The sequence below is a fragment of the Topomyia yanbarensis genome, chromosome 3, assembly GCF_030247195.1.
Source record: "Topomyia yanbarensis strain Yona2022 chromosome 3, ASM3024719v1, whole genome shotgun sequence".
NCBI lineage: Eukaryota > Metazoa > Arthropoda > Insecta > Diptera > Culicidae > Topomyia > Topomyia yanbarensis.
In genome coordinates this window covers 355,425,278-355,448,702 of record NC_080672.1, presented here as the reverse complement: position 1 = coordinate 355,448,702, position 23,425 = coordinate 355,425,278, and the positions used below count along the sequence as shown (strand labels likewise).

The 23,425-nt window shown below is 41.3% G+C and overlaps 1 protein-coding gene across 6 annotated transcripts in view; it reads left to right on the top strand.

Moving 5' to 3' along the window:
- Positions 1–5,954, top strand: part of LOC131688564 (probable chitinase 10) — a 192,386-nt gene extending 186,432 nt beyond the window's left edge. For all 6 annotated transcript variants that reach the window (XM_058972900.1, XM_058972897.1, XM_058972901.1 and 3 more), the window contains 7 exons: positions 1,425–1,690; positions 1,754–2,926; positions 2,989–3,100; positions 3,163–4,133; positions 4,191–4,392; positions 4,453–4,715; positions 4,780–5,954. In XM_058972900.1, the coding sequence (XP_058828883.1) occupies positions 1,425–1,690; positions 1,754–2,926; positions 2,989–3,100; positions 3,163–4,133; positions 4,191–4,392; positions 4,453–4,658 (2,930 nt within the window). In that variant the 3' untranslated portion in view covers positions 4,659–4,715; positions 4,780–5,954. The remainder of the gene's footprint in view (positions 1–1,424; positions 1,691–1,753; positions 2,927–2,988; positions 3,101–3,162; positions 4,134–4,190; positions 4,393–4,452; positions 4,716–4,779) is intronic.
- The last annotated feature ends 17,471 nt before the right edge of the window (positions 5,955–23,425 follow it).

Sequence of the window (23,425 nt, the reverse complement as noted above, 5' to 3'; positions counted from 1 at the left end):
GCTGAAGTTTCAAACTAACAATTAGGACTTTTGACCGGTAAATTTGCTTAAGTTGGTTCAAATAGCCCCGGGTTCCCCTATATTTTTCGCGAAGAGTTATTCATTCCTTGTAACTTGTTCTCCGATAGTTTTGCTGTATAAAATAGAATAATCGAACAAAGAAAAATTAAATTAAATGAATCGGAAATGAACCGATCTATTTTTACCTGTTTAGCTGGTACATATACTTCGTACTCCTTTGTAAACGGCCAGTAATCAGCAATATCATTTACCTGCTTCAAATTATTTACCGAAGCTTATCAGGGCGAATGTCCAATATTTCTGTCACGGTCAAATATTGTCCCTTCAGAACTCAAAAAATCTCCAAGACATTTAAATACATTTTGTCTTTGGCCCGGAAAAAGATCACGAAGGGCGCGGTTGAGGAGCATGGATGTAACTTGAGCTGGGAAGTCCATTTTATTTCGACATTCATTTCACCTTGAGGTGAACCAGTGTCAGGGAAAGTCTGAGGTCTACTTTCCTGTGCACATTTAGTAGGAGAGACAAGAATGGGTGATGTTATATAAAATCGGTACTTATCTTGTATAACGGTATCCAGGCAGCTCACAAGAAAAGAAGTACTGCTGTCAGTCTGCTGGTCGAATAGCTATTAACGCACACAAGATAACCTTGGAAGTGATTTAGCAAGTACCGTTACACTGCATGGACTGAAAAGATCGTTTGATCGGTTCGAGAGTCACCGTACGAATGATCTTGAGTGATATCTCGAGGAGCTAGCATAGAAGTTCTATGCCATTACGGTTTTTAGTTTGGTTTATTTCACATGTCTAAAATGTTTTTACAGCGCAGATTCGCTATTTCATTTATTGTCTGCCTTATTTTCAAAGGCAATTTGACATGAGATATTGATATCCGGTTGCATTTTAGTTGGGTGACGACCCAATTAGCAAACACCCCGTTAAACGAGTCCCCATCTAGCGAATTTGCGCTATACTTGGAACACCCTAAGCACAAGAATCACTCCAATTCCTGATTAAAATGCACTAGTTATAATTGAATCAATCATATAAACAGTTGACTGCTAAAAATCAAAGGGGGAATATGGAATTTTCTAGTTTGAATACGATAGGACACATGAAATCAAGTGTTCATTTTGATTTATTTTGAATAATTTTAACCTACATATATTGAAGTACCTCTTTATCATTGTATGCAGAAAAATCTGAAATAAAAATAATTTGAGTGCTGTAATTTTTTTTAGAAAATAAAATAGTAAAGAATGGTTATAGAAAAGTGTAGCAAAAAATAGTAAAAGAAAGGAAAAGTACGGAAAGTGCTTTATCCCAAAAACCAGTCATTTTTTTCAACATAAATCCGGCCTACGATTTCATGACAAATTTCCTTCTCTTTCTCTCCATCAGCAAAACGACGTATTCGCCGACCGACCAGTCTCAAATCATCGACGGCTTCATCCAAACAGCCCATCGAGGACAACCAGATCCCGACCAAAAAGATTGCCCAGGACCGATCGGATCAGGCTCCCGCCTCGGCCACAAACCGGTTCCGCGTGCGTTCTAAAACACGTGGTGGGACAGCCCTTGCCGCAGGTGCCGGAGCCGCCGTTCTAGCTGGTGCCGCTACCAATGCGTTGGTCACCAAGAAGGTCCAGGATAAGGACGGATATAAGGTATAGTTTGAGATTATCGCCTTAAATGTTCGAAATTGTAAATGTTTCTTCCTTTTCCCACAGATCGTTTGCTACTATACCAACTGGTCCCAGTACCGTACTAAGATTGGTAAGTTTGTCCCGGAGGACATTCCGGCAGATCTCTGTACCCACATCATATTTGCATTCGGGTGGCTGAAAAAGGGTAAGCTAAGTTCTTTCGAAAGTAACGATGAAACGAAGGACGGCAAAACTGGCTTGTACGACAGAATGCTGGCCCTGAAGAAGGTCAATCCCAAACTAAAGGTGCTGTTGGCGATCGGTGGTTGGTCGTTTGGAACTCAGAAATTCAAGGAAATGTCCGCTACACGTTATGCCCGGCAGACCTTCATTTACTCGGCAATTCCATTCCTGCGTCAGCGAGGTTTCGACGGACTTGATATGGATTGGGAGTACCCGAAGGGAACGGACGATAAGAAAAACTTTGTCCTACTGCTGAAGGAACTGAGAGAGGCATTCGAAGCCGAGTCGCAGGAGATTCGCCAGCCAAGACTGCTACTGACTGCTGCCGTACCCGTTGGTCCGGACAATGTGCGTGGAGGATATGATGTACCAGCGGTGGCCAGTTACTTGGACTTTATCAACCTGATGGCTTACGATTTCCATGGAAAATGGGAACGTGAAACGGGACATAATGCTCCGCTGTATGCTCCTTCGTCGGATTCGGAATGGCGTAAGCAACTGTCGGTTGATTTCGCGGCTAATTTGTGGGTGAAAATGGGTGCACCGAAGGAAAAACTAGTTATCGGTATGGCGACTTACGGGCGTTCATTCACTTTGTCTAACACGGATCGCTGGAAGGTTAATTCGCCAGCAAAGGACGGAGGAAAGGCAGGTGAATACACCAAGGAGTCTGGGTTCTTGGCATACTACGAAATTTGTGAGCTTCTGTTGAACGGAGCTGCGTACGTTTGGGATGAAGAGATGAAGGTTCCTTATATGGTCCATGGAGATCTGTGGGTTGGATTCGATGACGAACGGTCCATTCGTAACAAGATGGTCTGGGTTAAGACCAATGGCTATGCTGGCGCTATGGTGTGGACCGTGGACATGGATGACTTCAGTGGAACGGTTTGTGGAGGAAACGTTAAATATCCGCTGATCGGTGCTATGCGTGAGGAATTGCTGGGCGTGAGTCGTGGCAAGGAAGCTAAGGATGTCAACTGGTCCGAGGTGGCCGCTACTATCCAAGAGAAGGTAATATTTTTTTTATAAATGATGTGTTTTGAATAGAATGTTTTATTTTGATACGATTATAGGAAGAAGAGTTACCTGCTCCTATTGTGATTCCCGTCGAAGAGTTACTCAGCAAGATTCAGAAACCACAGAAAAAGATCATCAAACAGGGATTGGCAGCTATCGAAAAGAATTGTAAGTCCTAGTAATTCAATCATTAGTGTGAGCATTAGTAAAGGTTGGTTTTTTATTGACAGCTCGTCCAGGTCAAGTATTTTGTTATCTAACCAGCTGGTCCTCCAAGAGACCTGGAGCCGGAAAGTTCGAACCCAAGGACATTGACGCTAAACTGTGTACTCATGTGGTATACGCATTCGCCACTCTGAAGGACCACAAACTTACCGAGGCCAACGAAAGTGATCCGGACATGTACGATGAGGTAATCGCTCTTCGCGAAAAGAACCCGGATCTGCAAATTCTGCTGGCCATTGGAGGATGGGCCTTCGGATCAACTCCATTCAAAGAGCTAACTTCGAACGTGTTCCGTATGAACCAGTTTGTCTATGAGGCTATTGAATTTCTACGGGAGTATCAATTCAACGGTTTGGATGTAGACTGGGAGTACCCACGGGGGGCGGACGATCGTAAGGCTTATGTGGATCTTCTTCGTGAACTGCGCATTGCTTTCGAGGGTGAAGCCAAGACTTCCGGTCAACCAAGACTGCTGCTCACGGCTGCTGTGCCAGCGTCTTTCGAAGCCATTGCCGCAGGCTACGATGTTCCAGAAATTTCCAAATATCTTGATTTCATTAACGTTATGACCTACGACTTCCATGGGCAATGGGAACGTCAAGTCGGCCACAATGCCCCATTGTTCCCGCTAGATACTGCCTCTGCCTATCAAAAGAAATTGACCGTAGACTACAGTGCTCGGGAATGGGTCAAGCAGGGAGCTCCCAAGGAGAAGTTATTGATCGGTATGCCGACTTATGGTCGTTCGTTCACGTTGGTCAACCAGACACAGTTCGATATTGGAGCACCCGCTTCTGGAGGTGGAAACCCCGGTAAATTCACCAACGAAGCTGGATTCCTGAGCTACTATGAAATATGTGCCTTCCTTGGAGTGGACAACACAACCCTGGTGTGGGATTCTGAGCAGCAAGTGCCATTCGCCTACCGCAAGGATCAGTGGGTCGGATTCGATGATGAGCGATCACTGAAAACGAAGGTAGGATAGTTGAGAGTTATTTTACTCTTCTCTCTATAACATTTTCTTTTCTGTCAGATGGAGTGGCTGAAAGAGATGGGATTCGGTGGCATTATGGTGTGGTCTATTGACATGGACGATTTCTCCGGTCGTTGTGGAAGCGGAAAGTTCCCACTGCTGAGTGTTCTTAATAATGAACTGGAGGACTACAAGGTTCTGCTGGAATATGATGGTCCCTATGAGTCGTCCGGACCACGCGGTGCTTACACCACCAAGGATCGTAAGTAGTTTTTAAAAGATAGATAAAACGATCTTTCAATAATTCATAATTTATTTCTAGCAAACGAAGTCACTTGCGCCGAAACGGACGGTCACATCAGTTATCATCCAGACAAAAGCGACTGCACTCACTACTTCATGTGCGAAGGAGAACGCAAACATCACATGCCTTGCCCAGCCAATCTGGTCTTCAACCCAAATGAAAATGTGTGCGATTGGCCTGAAAACGTTGAGGGTTGCCAAAATCATGGGCAGGCTTCTGCTTAAACATTTCTTGTCCTCTAGGGTGGTCCCAGAGCCTCGAGCCTCAAACTTTACAAAAAGGTATCTTCCCTTGGACGTACTATAAAAATATTCAACAGATATCCAAAACCTTACATTTTTTTAGGTTCGTAAGCAAAACAGAATATTGCGTTGATACGGTCAAAGAGGGATCTTAAGGTCCACAAAAAAATACTCCAACCGTTGGTCACCTTCGGAGCAGCATATTTATGGGTAATCAAACAATTGATAAACCTATTGTAAATATCTCTTATTCAACTTTAACTCGAATTGCACCCAGTTAAACCGAAATCTGCAAATGAAAACTAAATATCACTGCCTCTCATAAGTAAATTCAAGACGCATAACTGCCTTTTCTACCTTATATTCAGCTGGAATTGTTCACAAACTCGATCAGTTATAATCGCACAGAAACATGTAAACAGTCACAAAAGACACAAACTATTCGTAGAGAAAATCTAAGAGCCACTCTTTTTTATATCCTTTATGTTTAAAGAATGCTATTTATATACGAGAGAATTAAGAATCCTCCCCCTTTACACCTAAGTATTGTTAAAATAACGAACGAGCTATGGATACGGAGCATCAGAAAAATTAAATAAAAACAAGCTATATGCACGATGAATAGCGCTATTCATCAAACAAACAATAACAAAAAAACAAACAAGGGAACCATGTTAAGAAGAAAAATCAGGAGAAAGCAGCTTCTTAATTTTGGTTTATAGTTTTCACCGAATTTTTATTTTCTATCTGCAATGTTTCACAAAACAGCTGATTCGTAAACTCTGTGTAAATGTGTTTTTGAATAGATGTATAAAATCTGTGATAATTAAGTGTATATAAACAGCAAAAACAAAACTCAGAACAGAAGCGTGTTTGACATCGGAAAAAGTAAAACGAAGGAAAGAAAAATTGTTAAAAGTAGGAAGATGAATGGACTGCTCATTTTCTATTTGTAAGAAAATTAATGTGGTACTACGGACCACGCCAGCAAGTAGTTGCATTAAATCTTCCGAAATCAACAGTAGGTATGGTGGAAAAGATGAGCAGAGAAAGAAATCAGCAATCATAAGCGAAAGAAGCGAAACAAAAATCAAACAGGACATAGGACAACGTTACGGCAAGATCTAGACAGTGCCTCTGGTAATTGAAGTCGTCGAATCGTGAAGCAAAAACATTTGAGATAACTGAAACTGCAAGTAAACAGTCTAGATGTAAATGTAACAATTGTAATTTACCAATGGTACAGAACGATTTTTTTGAAATAAAGAATTATTTAAAGATCACGTGTTTTATTCTAGTAAGTTAGCGTATTCGAGAAACTTTTCGGACCATTATAACACATATCGTCGCTGTTGTGCTATCTTATGACAAACGCCATTTTGGGGTAAACTGAGTTAGATATGCCACATTACTCGTCTAACGAATCTCTACAAGATGGCGTTTCCAGAATTTTGAAATTTTGCTTGGTTACTGAAATATAGCGAGAAAAGTGATTAGAAATTGTGAGTTTTTTGCTTCAAATCATTATATCTTGGGATTGGCTCAAGTTATAATAAAATTTTAGTTGCTTTTATGTGTAAAAATGTCATAGGAACACAATGGCATAATAATTTTCAAAAAAAAATACATGTATTGGGAGAAAAACGCAGTTTTAGCTTTAGACTCGAAATATTGCCTATTTGGCAACACTGTAACTGAAAATAACTATTTTTCTAGATTCCCTGACTCATTTCCTTCAAAATGCATCTAACCGATTGTTTATAGACCAAATGAAGCCAAAGATATGAATAAAAGTTCATAATTGGTGTTTTTTTCTTTGGAAAATTTTCCATGCACGATTATGACACGTCATACAAATTTTTTCATCAATACACACCTATGACACGTGTGAGTGCGACTTTTGTTTACATTTTTAGTGAAAACTCGCAACATAGTCAACCGATTTTCGTAATATTTGAAAGATTAGTACAGAATAGGTAGAAGCATCAATTGTCTTCTCTGAATTGTTTCTACCATTTATAAGTTTCATGATATTCAATCTCAAACTTTAAAAAATCGTTTTTCTCGAAATGTGCAAAATGGCGCTTGTCATAAGATAGCACAACAGCGACGATATATTATCTACAGACAAAACAAATCCTCGGGAGTGTTAATGCATCTGTTTTATCAGCTCTCGAACGGTGAGCGGAAAGCCAGATGGTTCCTTAGTATTCAGTGGGCGGCAAACTTCAGATTGTCTAATTCCCTTTTCTCACCATTCCGCACCATTTACTCGTTGAGCTCCCGACTCCTACTACTACCGAACTACTCGGTCTAGTCCGCAACGACGGATCTAGCCTACTTCGACGGAGAATTCCCCGACGAGAAAGGTTCTCCCGAAACCGAGCAGTAAATTTTCTCCCGATACCAATGTTCATTTCCGTGAGCCATTTAGCTCCCCGCTTCGTCCCGATCTACTCGGTCCAATCCCCGGCGATGGACCTAGCCTACTCAACGGGCCAACCAGTAGGTGCTGAGGTCCATCCAACGATTCCGGGTGGAGCGTAGCTTCCGGTTCACTGGCCCCAAGGACGCACTGCGAGCTATTCGACGCGGTCTGCTCGGAAATGGAAGTTCACCTCTCCATGCATCCTATGTATCCAAGCAGACATTTCTCCGCTGGTAACATTCCACGTCCTCAGCCAGAGTGATGCAGATGGGAATCATCCCGGCAATTACGTATATCGCCTCCGACGATATCGTTCTGTATGTACTCACGACACGAACAGCCATTAGGCTAAACGTGTTCGTCAACTTCGTCCGGCTCCGCTTTGAGTTCAGCGCAACAGCCCATACCTCAGTATTGAGGACGAGACACCCGCCAGGAGACGTCTCGTGCTGCCTCTTGCTCCTCCGTTATTCGGAATTATCTTTGCAATGCGTTAATTGTCCTTGCAACCTTCTCACATACATACAGACCATCACACCCAGGTGGTTCAGCGCACGCATCGACGGGATGGATTGTCCCCCAACGCTGATTTCGATACGCTGGATTTTTTTACAGCTGCTGAGCAGCACTGCCTCAGTCTTGTGGTGAGCCAGCTGCTACTTGAAGTCAGCCATCCAGGTTTCCACGATGTCTATTGTAGCTGCCGTCAACATCTCTACCTCCTCAAGAGTCTCGCCTGTTATCGTCAGGACAACATCATCTGCAAAGCCGATGATCTCAACTCCCCTAGCCAGTTCCAGTGTTAACACTCCGTTGTGCATTATATTCCAGAGCGTTGAGCCGAGTATGTAGCCTTGAGGTAGGGGAGAGAGGGTAACAGTGGATCAGCAGGAACTATGAAACATTCGCAATAAAATCATAATGCATGATCAGAATCGTCTCATTCCCTCATATTTCACGATTTCTAATTCTTTATACGTGTTGCTATATTTTGGAAGAGATCTGATAACTGTATCTCTTTTAATGGATATTTGTTTGTTTTGTGATAGCAAGAGTAAATTTGCAATGAAAAACATTATTCCATCTTTATGAGTTACCATTCATTGAATAAATGTTTAGTCTATTGCTATTTATAGCAAATTTTATGCTCAACATATGCCGCGAACAAAGTTTTTTGGTAACTTCTCATGGTTCTGTGTAATTCCACAATTTTCATGAATAGACCCATTGGGTAACTGTGGAACGATGGCGTATGGGGAACAGTGATTATTTTTTGTTTTTGTGGTCTGTCTCAAAATGTGAATGGGTTCCGATTTTCCACAGTAAATACTACTCATATAGTGCAAAATTAGTAAATTTGGGCAAGTTTTGTAGAAATTGTCTCTTATTTCAGGATTGCAGCTGATATGCATATATGGTGGTTCAATGTTACGCGATGTTATAGTGGATTCTTTCGTAAACAAACGATTTTGAATGAACGCCTGAATATAACTTTAATTCAAAGCGTTAGGATCATACTTCGTCAAAACAAAAGAATAAAATTTATAAGTAGAATATTTCACTATAGACGACATCGTGTTTCATAGTTCCTACCCATAGGGCACACTGATACATTTTACCACCGACTGTTTATTATCCAAAAATTTTTATTTCCCGTGAATTTTACCAGCTGGAAAAAATATATGTATTAGTTAACAACAGAGTGGCACTATGTATCACTTTTGGTTACACAAATAACAAGTATTATCATCAAAATTAAATTGTAGAAAAAATGTGTTTCATTGTTACCCTCTCTCCCCTACTCCCGCCGTGACTATAATCGACCTCTGCCCCATGTTCGTTTCGTAGACCAGTACTCAATTCTGGAAGCAACTTTTCAGAACCTTGCACAGATAGTCCGAAACCCGCATTCTGTGCAACGCTACGGCGCTCGCTCCCCCAGCTGTCACTGTTGAACGCGTTCTTCGCGTCTATCGTTACCACGACGCGGTAGCGATTACCCCCTCTTTTGCCTCGATGCTTTCTCCGCGCTCGCGATGACTATGCGGATGGCATCCGCCGTCGATATCCCTTTGCGGAACCCGAACTACCTCTGCGATAGTCCGTTTTCACTTTCAGCTTAGATCGTCAGCCTGTTGAAAATGGCCCTTTCCAGAAGTTTACCAAGAGTAGCCAGTAGGCATATAGGCCGATACGATGCTGGATCTCCTGGTGGTTTTCCTAGTTTTGGTAGAAACACCAGCTTCTGGATCTTCCATCTATCCGGGAAGTAACCCTCGTCCAGGCATTTCTGTAGGACTATCCCGAACATGTCGGGAAACTCCAGGATCGCTATCTTCAGTGCCACTTTGGGGATACCGTCCGGTCCGGGACCTTTCTTCGCTTTCAGCCTTTTTTGCCACTATAAGCAACTCGTCGTTGGAGACTCGATTGTCACCAGCATTTCCACCAATTTCGTACGGCGTAGGCGGCCATGCTGTTGGGTCGTGCTGCGGGACAAGATCCTCCACGATAATTTTCAGTTTATCAGCGCACATTTCGACTAGCGTCACTGGACCCGTGATCCTGCCCTTCTACTTCTCGGCACAACTCCTTGTGGTAGGTGGACTTGCTTAGCACTATCTCGCGATTAAAAGCGACCCTGGGTGCCCGGTACACTCTTTTGTCTGACTGTCTCAGATTTTGCTCTCTGAACGCGTCTTCTGGCGTTTAGGCAGGCAGTCTAGAGGATGCTGAGCCTTTCGTTCCACCAGCACGCCGGACGCCGGTAGTTCCTCAGCTCCATTTTCTTCTGCATTGCTACATATCATGCCCTCACTACTGTTTCCGATAGCTCATCGGCGTTCAGAATTAGAGTGAAGCTGTTAGCACAATGTGCTTCCACAAAAAGGTCCTCGTCGAAGTCCTTGATTTTCCACTTTCGATCGCCAGTCCTCACTCTCCGCGTTACAGTATAATTCCGCCGACCAATGCACAGTGGAAGAATGGTTGGATTAATTAAAATTAAGAGCTTTCCACAACTTTAAGGGTATAATTCTTTGAACTTTTTCAGCGGCTTCTGAATTAGGCCTCAGATATGATGAATACCGGTAATGTTCCGGATTTTCAAAGCCCCATATCTCCAGTCGCAAGTGCGTGCGGCGAACAAATTTGATTGCATTTTGATCGCTGGAGTTTAACAACTTTAATGGTATAATTATTTGTACTTTTACAGCGGCTTCCGCATTAGGCCTCAGATTCGAAGAAAACCGGTAATATTCCGGATCTTTAAAGCCCCATATCTCCACAGTTGCGTGCGGTGAACAAATTTGATTGCATTTTATTACCTATAAAACTTTTGGTGTGTATATTGTGATACTTTTTCAGTGGCTTCCAATTAATTGCCTTTTTGTCGGATTTCTTCCACTGTGCAATGGTATAGTGGATCGCCTGATGGTCGCTATGTGTATACTGCTCACTAACTCGCCAATTCATGTTATCCATCAGCGACGCGCTGTAGAATGTTATATCGATGATGGATTCCCGACCGTCTTTACAGAATGTGCTAGCGGAACTTTCGTTGCACAGTCTTACATCCAGCTTCGCCAGGGCTTCCAACAAGCTGTAACCTCTTGCGTTGGTCAGCCTGCTACCTCACTTCACGGCCCAAGCATTAAAGTCTCTTCCTACAAAAACCGGTGTTCGACCGACTAACGTTCAGCGTTCAGCATCCCATTGTAGTGCTCTGGTGTCCATCTTGGGGGAGCATAGCAGCTACAATACGCAGTCGATCTTGGAGATCAGGAAGCCTTCGTGTGTGTTATGCACCACCTCTTGGACAGGAAAACCGCCCAATACTTGGACTGCAACCATCCCTGCACTATCGCAAATGACCGAGATTAAGCTGGGTTATTTCCATCATTGTTGGCCTGCCTTCGCCTTTTTGTACGCAGGGCATTTGAAGCCGCCCGTCGTGTGGTAATTTCTGTCCTCCGGTTTGCGGATCATGCACCTTGGTTGCTTCATACAGTCTCTAGCAACGTGTCCCTTTCCTCCACATTTTATACACAGTACAGACTTTTCCGGGCCCTTGCAGTTCCTCGCCTGATTTCCAAGGTCCAAGCACCTGAAGCATCGCCCCATCTGCTTGATAACTCGCGGGGGCGACTCTCAATGAGCACACCGACCATCTGACTTTTTCTTACCGGTCTCCGCCAGTTTATTTGCGACGACCACTGGCCGCCGTTTGAATGCCTCCATACGATTTCCAAATCAGCATAGTCGCCAGTAGGTCCAGATTGCACTGCTCAATCAATGCACCCGTCAATTCTTCAACGGTCTTTATCTCGTCTAGACCCTTGCATTCGACTACGGCTTCCTGCCACAGAGCTCTCACGTTTGCTTCGCTACCCAAGGATTTATCGACGAGTTCGCGGTAGGTCGAGCTCTTGACGGAAGGATCCTTCTTCAGTTCGAAGATCATTTCGCCCATCTGAGTGCGCCTCGTTCTAACAACGTTCTCTCCCAACTCCTTTAGCTCTGGGTCCTCTCTCACTTTCTTGAGAAGAGCGGCGTAGGACTTCGTATCGTTCGCTTCGACGATCAGTGCATCTCCTTTTGGCTCCTTCTGACGAGACGAAGGTTTTCCTTCCTTCTTCTGCTCCCTTTTTTGTTCTTCCTTCTTCTTCTGCTGTTTCCCGTGTTTCTTCTTCCGACTTACAACGGTACACTTTTTGAGTCCACCTGAGTCCGGATTCTGATGACCACCTCTGTAACGTCCTCATGGACATTGTTTCTCGCATCCACAAAATTGTGGAGCTCCTCCACCAAGTGCTTCGCTGCCACTACTTTTGGCTGCCGTGCCTGCTCCGTATTTGTTAGTTTCTTATTTTTTCTCCATTCTATTGGGTCCCAACTCCTGGCCGCTATCTCCACTCGCTGCACATAGTCGCCTCTCGTGATCCCATGATTATCTATACTACAAAAAAGTTAGCAGCAGGAAGGTCATGCAAGGGTTGACACTACCCTTCATGGGGAGTAGTGTTCAGAGCCGGATCGGCGTAAATCGGGAATGCTCCAACCGAACCTAGTATCACCAACTAAATGGTGACGAGTTTTGAACGTACCCGGAGACCTGCAGGGTTTTATTGGGACGGAGGCAGCCGTGCTGCTATCCCACTCGCTATTTCAAGTCGGTGTCATTTTTTCTCACTCAGGTAGTAGAACAGCGCGCCTGGCAGCCTAAAATCACTATCCAATTCGTGATTCGTCATCGGATAGGTGACGGTCGCCATGGACAGTATGCCATAATAAGTATGTTACTGGCGTCGATCCTGATGTGCCGGTTGACATTCCGATTGGGCTATAGTGCTTTTATTGCTAAGATCTTAGTTTATTGGAATCTTAGGAGCTTAGCAGAAGCGGCACAGACTTGCTTCGTCGGACCTGCTTTTGGAGTTATGGCATTTTTAGATGTTTAGCAGAGGTCAATCCAGTGGCGTAGCCCCCCCCCCAAACCAAAATTAATTGGATTGAGAAAAAAAAAATGATACTGACGAATTTAATTTAATATTCCACAAAATATTTTTGAAAAAATATTCTCTAATCACTACATTGAGAACTGTGTTTAAAGCGTCATGAGAACTTTTGGAAAATTGTGGGAAGGGGATCTTGTAACTTATCTCTTAGCCAAAATCCCACAGTTGTCAAATTACGTCAATGTAAAATAAAATAACTATCTGAATTATTATGAGCTCATTTTGAGAAAGATGCTTCAAAATATGGATTAGAGACAATTTTTCGAATGGGAATCTAAATTTGAATAGGTTGATTGCATATAAAACATAAGCTTGTTTACCGAAAACTTACATACATTTCAACATTTGCTGAAAATGTATTTTTTAGATTGTGTAGAGTTTAGACAACAATTCAATATGGTTAATAACAAGAATAACATTTCAGAAACTAGTTGAAAGCTGATGTAATTTTATCTCTAGCAGGTCAGGATCGGTTTTATGAGCATTGGATTTTTATTGTATTATCAACTATATGAATAGCCTCTTAGTAGGATGCAATGAATGGCGTACTAAAATTTTGTGTGCTACGTACTGCAAGTTGTGAGGTTGACTAATGAAGAAAAGTAAAATTAATGCTCGATAAATTTTTAACGGTCACGATCACATTCATTCGTAACTGCCAAATTTCGATGTTAAGTAACATTGAAGAATTTCAAAACGTAAAACTGTTCATCTGCTGATAGAATAATTTTGACGGTTAATCCTCCTAGAAGTAATTATAGACAAGAATTACTCTTCAACCAAATTTGGGTCGAGACTTAATATCTCCAGCAAAGTTTTCGAAAGTGCTATTTCAAACAACTTTGTCAAAGACATAAATATCCCACATATTCAGAGTATCGAAATATAGTAGTAGAAAACCTTTACAACAAGCTATTCTGAAATTACTGTATTTGATAAATCTCTTCTGTGGTAATTAAATAATAAATTCACATTGCGTTCAAGGTGCCTTTGAAGCTTACAAAAAATAAGGGAACTGGATTTAAAACAAATAATTCCCAGATATTAAAAGGACTCAAAAACACAAAGAGTGATTCCATTTTCAGGAGCTAGCATCAATTCGGCGCAAGCTTAGTCCGCCCACCAAGTTAGTGTCGGATTCTGATGAGATGAAGTCGAAACGCAAGTTCCAGTTCCATCCATCCATAATTTAGTTATAGGTTTTGCGTTCTCAACTCGCAATGATTGTTTCAAACAATTTTATTCGTAGCGCAGAAAAAAATAGTTTTCACCTAAATTTTTCTTCACTAAGGAGAAATATAGCAGGCCCAGTCCATTTAAATCCCTATATGTTGAATTCATGTAGCCTTCATATTTTCAACAAAATTGTTTGAAATGACATTATCAAAAACTTTGCTGAAGGCACCATGTCTCTTAATATTTTTGAAAAATTAATTCACCATAATTACCTCTATGAGAATTAATCACTAAAATTTCTATATCAAAGCAGGCGCTGTTTTATGTTGATAACTTCCCGAAGTTGTCAAACCTTCAAAGTCAAGGATTATTATATTAGGTGATCTTGAACGTTGAAAATTTTTTAGATCATTTATCCCACTTTAAAAGATCGCAATTTTTGACTTCATTGACATATTATACAAGAAAATAATCTATAGAGGTTTGAAAACTGTTCCATGTTGATCCTTCTTGTTTGTAGACTGGAATGACATCTGTTAGACTACTTATGTTTTTGAGTTTTCAATAATTTATCAAACTCATATTAAATTTTAGCATTTTTTCAAAAAAATTGCGATTTTCATCAAAACCCCCTCCAAACCAAATTTCTGGCTACGCCACTGGGTCAATCCAAACCCCACCATATCCTAGCAAAACTCCCCAACTCGCAGAAGGGCCGAAGGGGAGCGATTCGTTAAGCCCCTTGGGTCCTGGCCAAAAATGTCACCTCAGAGATGACTGGACCGATTTGCACAAACTTAGTCTCAAATGAAAGATACAACTTTCCCATCGGCTGCTATTGAATTTTTTATTGATTGGACTTCCGGTTCCGGAGTTACGGGTTGAAGAGTGCAGCAACACAGCAAATTCCCATATAAGCTGAATTGAAAAATGCTCAAAGGGGGAGTAAAGAATTTCTAAATCGAATTTGTATTTTTGATGCCAAATGTCTTTAAAATGCATGAAACGTCGTTGATGTAATCTCGAAAAAACAATTTTTTTCCGAATACTGACTTTTTTGGACTCTGGCTCATTTTTGCCCTTCTCATATAGAAAGGTTATGCAACTACTCCAAAAATCGTCACCCTAATCCCGGAGGGCCAAAATTTGTTTGGAATCATATAGGCGTAGGTAGGGGTATGCAGTAAGGGGTTGCTACTTTAAAATTGAAACTGATTTAAAATTTCTTAACAAGTTGAAATTTTCGGCAGGGTCCGGATCCTCCTTCTGGATCCGCCGCTTTTATCAAGCGATGTTTCAGTGTCGACACATTGCATCTCAAGATCATGGTTGTCGATCTATTGTATGTATGTGCAAATCGTACTGAATATGTAATATTCATTTCCACCGTTTTATTAACATAACCAGCCATAGAATCGTAGTTTGGACAAATAAGAAAGGCACAATTGCTTCACTAGGTGGATTAAAACAGGTTTTACATATAAGTATTTTCTTAAAGACCCATGAATATCTATTGACTGGATCTCGATTTAGTAAAGACGAGGAGGAATGTTGGAACATTTCTAAGCTTTCAGTTACGTCAAATTTAAAAGAGTTGGAGATTTGACGTTAAATTTTAATATCCTGTCTTACCCAGTCCCGGTTTACCCAAAATAAAGGAAATCCTAAAAATCTATAAACCCGATAAAGGAATCGGTTGCAAGTTTCCCACAACAAAAAAATCCCCAGTCGGTCCATCAGTAATACACAATAATTAATATTTCAAATTTGAAATCAAAGATGATGAAATTGTGGTCTCTTTTGACGTAATCTCCGTATTCACAAGTGTCCCTGTAAAAGATTCAAATAACATATTACAGGATCGCTTACTTCAATTAAATCGCAACAGTCTATGGAAAAGCAAAATAAGATCTTATATTAAACTTAGTCGCCTTTACAACTAATTTACATTCCGAGATGTCTTCTAAAGACAAACCAAGGATGTTCCAATTGTTAACTCACTCGCTCCATTTCTTTCTAAACTATTTATGGCTGGCCTAAAGGAATGTTTAATGGAGGACTGTCAAATAAACGATCTAAATTATACTGAAAATGGTTCAAAAAAGTTTGTTTGTCGATGGCTTAAACTTTTTTTTATTTTGGAGGCTTGTAACCGTCGTTACAAGTCCCGATGATTTTTATGTGCATTTTTGTATTTTTTAAACTGTTGTGTTTCTTAATGTTAATGTTAGTAGGGTTAGTATTAAAATAAATTAATAAATAAAATATTAAATGTAAATAGTAGGGACAAATACACAACACAGATAATTGTATATAAAAACATTGGGCTGGAAAGGGTCGAAAGTGTTGTACGGAGAGATAATACACCCCTGAAGGGGTGGTGATAGGTTACGCCTAGAAGGAAGGTGGAAATAGTGGGTGGCGGTAGTAAGGGAAGAGGAAATCGAAGGAACCCGCCATTGGTCATTAGTACCGCGGCGTTCGTGTGATTTAGAAGTGAGTTGAAGAAAAAAGTGTGAGGCTAGTTAAAATCTATTCAGCAGTTCATTCAGGACCTTTTTTTGTATAACCGATTGAATTTCTCAACGTTTCGGCCTAGGCAGAGGAATCTGCCAAAGTCTAACTGTCAAGGAGTTAGCCTACAGGTGCCGCAGAGCCCTGTGAACCCTCGGGCAGTGTGCCCTAAGCGTAAAGGAGGGCCCTTCTCGGTGAAGCCAATACGGTATCGTCCGTGGCCCATCGATCGAGCCAAAGAAGGAAGACGCCGTACAGTTACCTTCCCGCCACGCCATCCATCCGCCATTAAAATCGGCTGGCGTCATCGCGACCCACGCTCATCGGGACGCCATACCAGTACCACCCACATCAATAGTGAATTCAACGAACAGTGAGCATCTTCCGGGATCACCAGCGAGCGCTCGCCAGCATAGAGTATCACGTGCAACGTAGCAGCACCGGTACGTACCGCAACGGAACATTACCCGTATTTAACCCGCACAATAGGGCATTGCAAAAAAATTGTTTTTTTTTTAATTCTCAAAGGCCCCCCCTCTCATATTGTGACAAATGTCAAAGTAAGCTCAGATGCCAAATTTCGCATCATTTGGACAATTTTAGACCCCCGCCCACTTCGCTTGAAATTTTTTGAAATTGGTACTATGGGAAAATATGGAGGAAAAACACATTAAATGCAATAACTTTGGAAGTAGCAATCAGAAAATTACAATTTATACCTCTTTTGAAAGGAAACAATTTTAGTATTTGAATAAAGATATATTTGTTTCTAGAAAAATAGGGAAAGTGTACTGGGTCATTTTGGCCCCAAAATCCCCTATTTTTAATGATTTTTCTGCTCCGTGATGCAAATCATACATATTTTGTAGTTTTTCTAATGTGAAAAAATCTCAGAAATCGAACGGAACCCTTTTGATCTTAGTCCGAATACGAGAAGTTGGGGTTATAGGGCTTTTTGTCAGTCATATTAAATTTTATCATTTTTTTCATGCATATATCTCTATTATTCTTCAATCAATTTTCATAAAATGTAACTTATTGAACGTGTAAAATTCTGAGGAATAAAACAAAAATAAAAACGTTAAAGGTAAAATTCAGAAACATCAATTTTTTTGATATTTACTCTACAAATCTCATTTTTTTTTCATTATTTGTCCTAATACCTCAACTTCCCTTATTTTTCCAGGAATGAAACTTTTCTCATGTGATCCCTAAGCATATTTTACACTAAAAGTAGTAAATTAAATAAAAATTTTGTTGTTAAATGGAGTTAATATGTGCGATTTTATGATAAAAAGGTTAAATCGACACTATATGTCAGATAATTTGATGTTCCTGAATTTTACCGGTAACGAATCTATTTTTGTTATAATCCCAAGGATTTTCCACGTTCAACAAGGTATAGTTTATGAAAAATGAGTAAAGAATAATAGAGATATATTCACGAGAAAATGATGAAGTTTAATATGAATTTAATATGAAGGCCATTTAACCCCAACTTCTCGTATTCGGACTAAAGTCAAAAGGGTTCCGTTCGATTTCTGAGATTTTTTTGCATTAGAAAAACTACAAAATATGTATGATTTGCATCACGGAGCAGAAAAATCATAAAAATAGGGGATTTTGGGGCCAAAATGACCCAGTACCCCACTTTCCCGTATTTTCCTAGAAACAAATATATCTTCATTCAAATACTAAGATTATTTCCTTCCAAAATAATAATATATAAATTTTAATTTTCTGATTGCTACTTCAAAAGTTATTGCATTTAATGTATTTTTCCTCCATATTTTCCCATAGTACCCATTTCAAAAAATTTCAAGCGAAGTGGGCGGGGGTCTAAAATTGTCCAAATGATGTGAAATTTGGCATCTGAGCTTACTTTGACATTTGTCACAATATGAGAGGGGGGCCCTTCGAGAATTCAAAAAAAATTTTTTTTTGCAATGCCCTACCGCACAATAGCCGAATAAACCACACCACACACCCACACCTAGTTTACTCATTTTTATTTAAATAAATTTCGTTTTTTTACTGTAAATTAGCTTTTCCACTTCCAACCATAAAACATCCCAGAAATACAATAGTTTTGTGCACCACCTTGTTCCGCGAAGCCCCTTCGATTACCCAGTAGCAAGCCGACCCCGAGATCACAGTATCCACGGTCTCTTGCTCTGTGAGCTTGAGATATTAGGCTTTATTATAAATTCGTTAATTTTTTTCGTTAAAATATATTCGGTAATTTGGAAGATATTAACGCGCAAAGTTGGCATGTTTTTTTTTCAGCTGACGTCCTAGATTGCAAGTGAACGGTTTGATCGATTTCCATGAATCAATCATGAATTGACCTTTTTGTTCTAAAATGTTCGTGGATCTTTTTCATGACGAGACCAGTGTATTTTAGATACTTTTCGCAAATGATAAAAAAAATTTAATCAAATATTGTGACCGGATCCAGAAAAAAAATCGGGAGGGGTCTGAAATTGCGATTTTAAAATGAACATTGTACAATTCGTAATACGTAATAACCTTATTTATTGAATATCAGGTTTGTTGGTCGAATTTGGTTTGAAATGATTTTGGATTTGAAACTAATATAAAACTAGCAGAAAAATTTCGGAGAGGAAAGTAATAGAATATTTACACCAGAATGCGAGATTTCTATTCTATTCTATTCTATTCTGTTCTAACTCTTACACAGTCAGTATTGAAAAGCATCTTGGAAAACACTACAGCTATTCTATAGTGTTTTTCTTGTCAATATTAATATTCGAAGCATATTTTCATATGTCGCAAATATTAAAGCGGGCAGGCCTACTGATTTACACCAGAATGCGAGATTTAAAAAAAATATCAAATTTTGCTCAAGTCGCAGGGTGCCGTATGATGTCTAACGCGTGTTTATCTGAAGAAAGCTATTGATATAATCACACCTAGAAAGGTCCCCTTTTCGCCATTGCAACATCCTGTTTTCCTCGAAACTAACAGAAATATTGGTAGGGAAATCGTGCTAGCTGGACATGAAGATGGTACAGTTCGCTATTATTAGTTCATCTGTAATATTTTAAATAATTCTAGGTCAATTCCTGTTACAAACAACCTAAAATAACCTAACTAATTAAATCCGCCTTGTCCGGACACCCTCCGATTTTTTTTTTTAGTTGTTGAGAAATTTCAAATTGGTTTCAAGTTTATATTAGTTTCAAACTCAAAATCATTCCAAACCAAATTTGACCAACAGAACTTATATTCATTAAATATTGTTTTAAGTGTTACGAATTGTAAAATGCTCATTTTAAAATCGAAATTTTAGACCCCTCCCGAAATATTTTTCTGAATCCGCCCTTGCGCCTTGTAAAGGTAAATTTCCAGTAAAGTCTATCAAAATCGTTTCCTGAAATTTCTCAATGAGAGCTAGTATGATAATGAATCAATGTTGACAATATCAGGGAGTGTGCCAATATCTTTGGTTTGTTCCCAAGAACCAGCATAATGACAAATATTTGTTGCAAATGGTAAGGTACTCATGTTTGAACGCAGCGAGAAGTGCGATAGAATGCTCAGTTTCCCCCTCCACGCTTTGAGCCACTGCGTTGAACAAAAATGACGGACGTTTCTCTAAACAAAGGCTTCAAGTGGGTAGGGTAATAATAAATTTAGGGCGGAAATAGGCTCATAACCCAATCAGGCTTTGTTTTTCACGACTTATCTGGTTAATTGTGTTGAGAAAAACGTTGAATGAAACCTGCCACCTTTGCGCTTCCTTCCTACATAGTTCAGCACATAATTTCCCATTAGTATTTAATTTCCTTTTCCATTCATCCGTTTTTTTTTGCATCGCAAATATTCCAAACATCAAAACTAATAACTCAGCCCTGAATGAACCGTTGCCTTCCCACCAATGCCACTAGTGTTACGAAATCCAAAGTTGACCAGCTCAACATTCTATCGATTTCAAAACGCATGAGTAATATAGCTGCGATTGTCGGGGAAAAAAGCCGGCCTCAAAACTTTGTTATTTAAACAACAACCACACAAAAAACGACAACCGTCAACAGAAAACAAACTCAGATTTTGACCACCGAACGCCCTGGCCGGAGTGCGCTACCAAGTGGCCGCACCACGGCGAGCTGGAAACCTTCATTCGTTGCTGAGAATGCAAACACGGTTGACATTCGGCGTTACCGCGAACTCCCTCGAGGCAGCGAGGATATACCATCTTTTGATATAAAACGATAATACTGGAAAGTGCACTCATATCAGTACAGTTCTAGGAAAGATACGGAGTGGGTCAGTGTGGAGTGTTTCAAAGTTTGGGCAAACTGTGCGAGTCTGCGATGCTAAATCGCAAGTGGTTCCTGCTGCTGGCGTCCCTCTGCGGGATGATAGCGATCGGTACTGCCGATGTCCTGTACTATCCTATATTTGACGTTCAGAATGTACTGAGTCCAGCCAATCTGTGTGAGCAACTGTGCAATCAGTGCGGGTGCATTGGAATGTTTGTTGCTGAAGATGTGTGCCAGTGTACCTGTAGCTCGCGGGAATGTGATCCGGCATGTAAGTTGTTCAGTGTGCACTAGTTATAGTTCAATCGCTAATATCTGTGAATCTATAGATACAAATTGCACCCTGGGAATGATGCAAATGTGTGACGAATCCAACGTGGACTGCGAATTTCCAGAGTTACCGGAAGTGGGAGAACGGACGAGAGAAAGGCGGAAACAATGTTGTATGGAGTGCCACGAGGAGCATCACGATGAGTGTCATTCGTCTTGTGATCACCACGAGCACGATTGTCATAACAGCCACGAGAGTAGTGGTGGTAAGAAGTTGGTGTGCTGCAAGAAGAAAAAGCCCAAGAAGTGCTGCAAAAAGGGCAAGAAGTGCAGGAAGATAAAATTGAAAATTGTAAGTTAAACATAAACTGTATTGGTGAACGTGTATCTCTGATATTAATTTGTTTGTCTGTTACAGAAAGGAAAACTCCCAGATTGCTGTTACTTCAATCAACATCAAGAAAAAGAATGCTGTCACTCGCCAGCCCCTGAAGCTCCGCCAGAACATAAGGAATACGAACATCCACCCCCAGAACAACACTACGAACCGCCACCGCCGAAAGAGCCCGAGCCTGAATATCCTCCAGAGCCAGCACCAGCTCCACCACCCGCTTACGAACCAGAGAAGGAGTGTTGTGCACCAAAGAGCAACATTCACTGCGACAACTGCTATTTTAAACCAAATGACCAACCCAATTCATACCAGCCAAGCTACTCGGGTGGCTACAGAGCAGCTTCCGATGGTTCCAAGGATAATACACCGACAGCTCCCTCTGCACCGCCACCACTTCCTGTTCAACCAGCAAATACTGCTCCACAGCCTGCAGTACCACAGCCTTCAGCGCCACAGCCTTCAGCGCCACAGCCTCCAGCGCCACAGCCTCCAGCGCCGCAACTTCCTGTCGCCCCTCCTCAGCAAAATTTTCAACAACCTCTCCAACCTGCCCCACAATTTATCCAACCTGCACCACAATTTATCCAACCTAATCCAGTGCCCCAGTTCTCTGCATTCCCTCCTCAAATTATTCAACCTTCTCCACCTCCTCCACCACCACAGCCCTCCAGCTTCCGAACTATGATCGGTGGAGGATATTCCGGTGGACATATGGGGGGATATAGCAGTGGTCCATATGGTGGACACAGCCCCGCGTATACTCCAATATGCGTACCTTGTGGTGGTGGATATAGTGGCGGTCACGAAAGTGGTGGTTACGGCAGTTTCCATCAAAGCGGTGGATATGGTGGTCACTCCAGTGGCGGCTACGGCGGTGGCCATCAAAGCAGCGGCTATGGTGGCCAGTCCAGTGGTGGCTACGGTGGTGGACATCAAAGTAGCGGCTATGGTGGCCAGTCCAGTGGTGGCTACAGTGGTGGCCATCAAAGCGGTGGCTACGGTGGTGGCCACCAAAGCAGCGGTTATAGCGGTGGTGGCAGTCATCAGAGCAGCGGATGCGGCGGGTACTCCAGTGAGGGATACGGCAATTACGGATACACCGAATCAGTTCCCGTTATAGAGTACAGTCATCATAAGGTCAGTATGCCTGCCAAACACCTGACACCCATCATCGATAAAATTCTCGATCGTTCAGCTTCCATGCACCATCCGATAGACCTCACCATCTACAACCAAATCGTGAATCAAGAGCTGTTCGAAGAAAAGAGACGCGAGCTGTATAGCATTGACACCTTCCAGCCAACAAAGCAACCACTGCGGGACCAATACGAAGCACCGTCGACAGAAATAGGCGCGGCCTCCTACGAAATGATCCCCATTAATTACTACGAATCAGCGGAGCAAAAGGAAAAACGTTTACCGATTAAACCCGGACCGGGCTTGAAAGTCGAGCCTGTTCCCGAATATTCACTACCCACCCAATACATTAGCAATGACAGCGGTCCAGCAGTCTATGAAGAACAATCCGAACCGGTACTCACGACGAAACCACCCCCGATGCACTACCTCCAGGGCTATGACAAATTGGGCAGCGCACGGAAAATGGAACAAACGACGAAATCGGTCTTAGAAAAATTGCAACCAGTGGACAGTTCTATCAAGCCATCGGAAAATTCAAACATTCAAAAAATGAATATCACAATGACTTAGAAATAAATGTAGTTGTTTTGTAAAATATGAATCAGAGTGTTTTTGTCATGAAAGAGAAAATTTAATTCCGTTTAACCAATGTCGAAAGTTATTGCTAAGGTTTCGTTTTGCATCTGCTTGTGCATAAAGTTCACTCGTGTCTCAGAAAGTCAGGTAGTGAAGCTATTTTTACCATTTTTGTTAACGACCTATTAAGTCAATTTGTCAACAGTTGTTACGGCATTTAATTAGCAAGGGGAAGGTGAAGTATATTTTTCAATATTAAGAGTCATAGTACTCAAGGAAGAGCAAGGAGTTGAAGGGAAAAAGTTAAGAAAGGCGTGGGAGGATCATATATGCAAGCTTAGAGCTTACCGGCGACTTAACTTTTTGTCTGCTACCGTAGGAGTCAAGATCTTTTAGCATTAGAAATGCGAATCTACGGCATGTCCGGACCTAGGATAGGATCCGCCAGC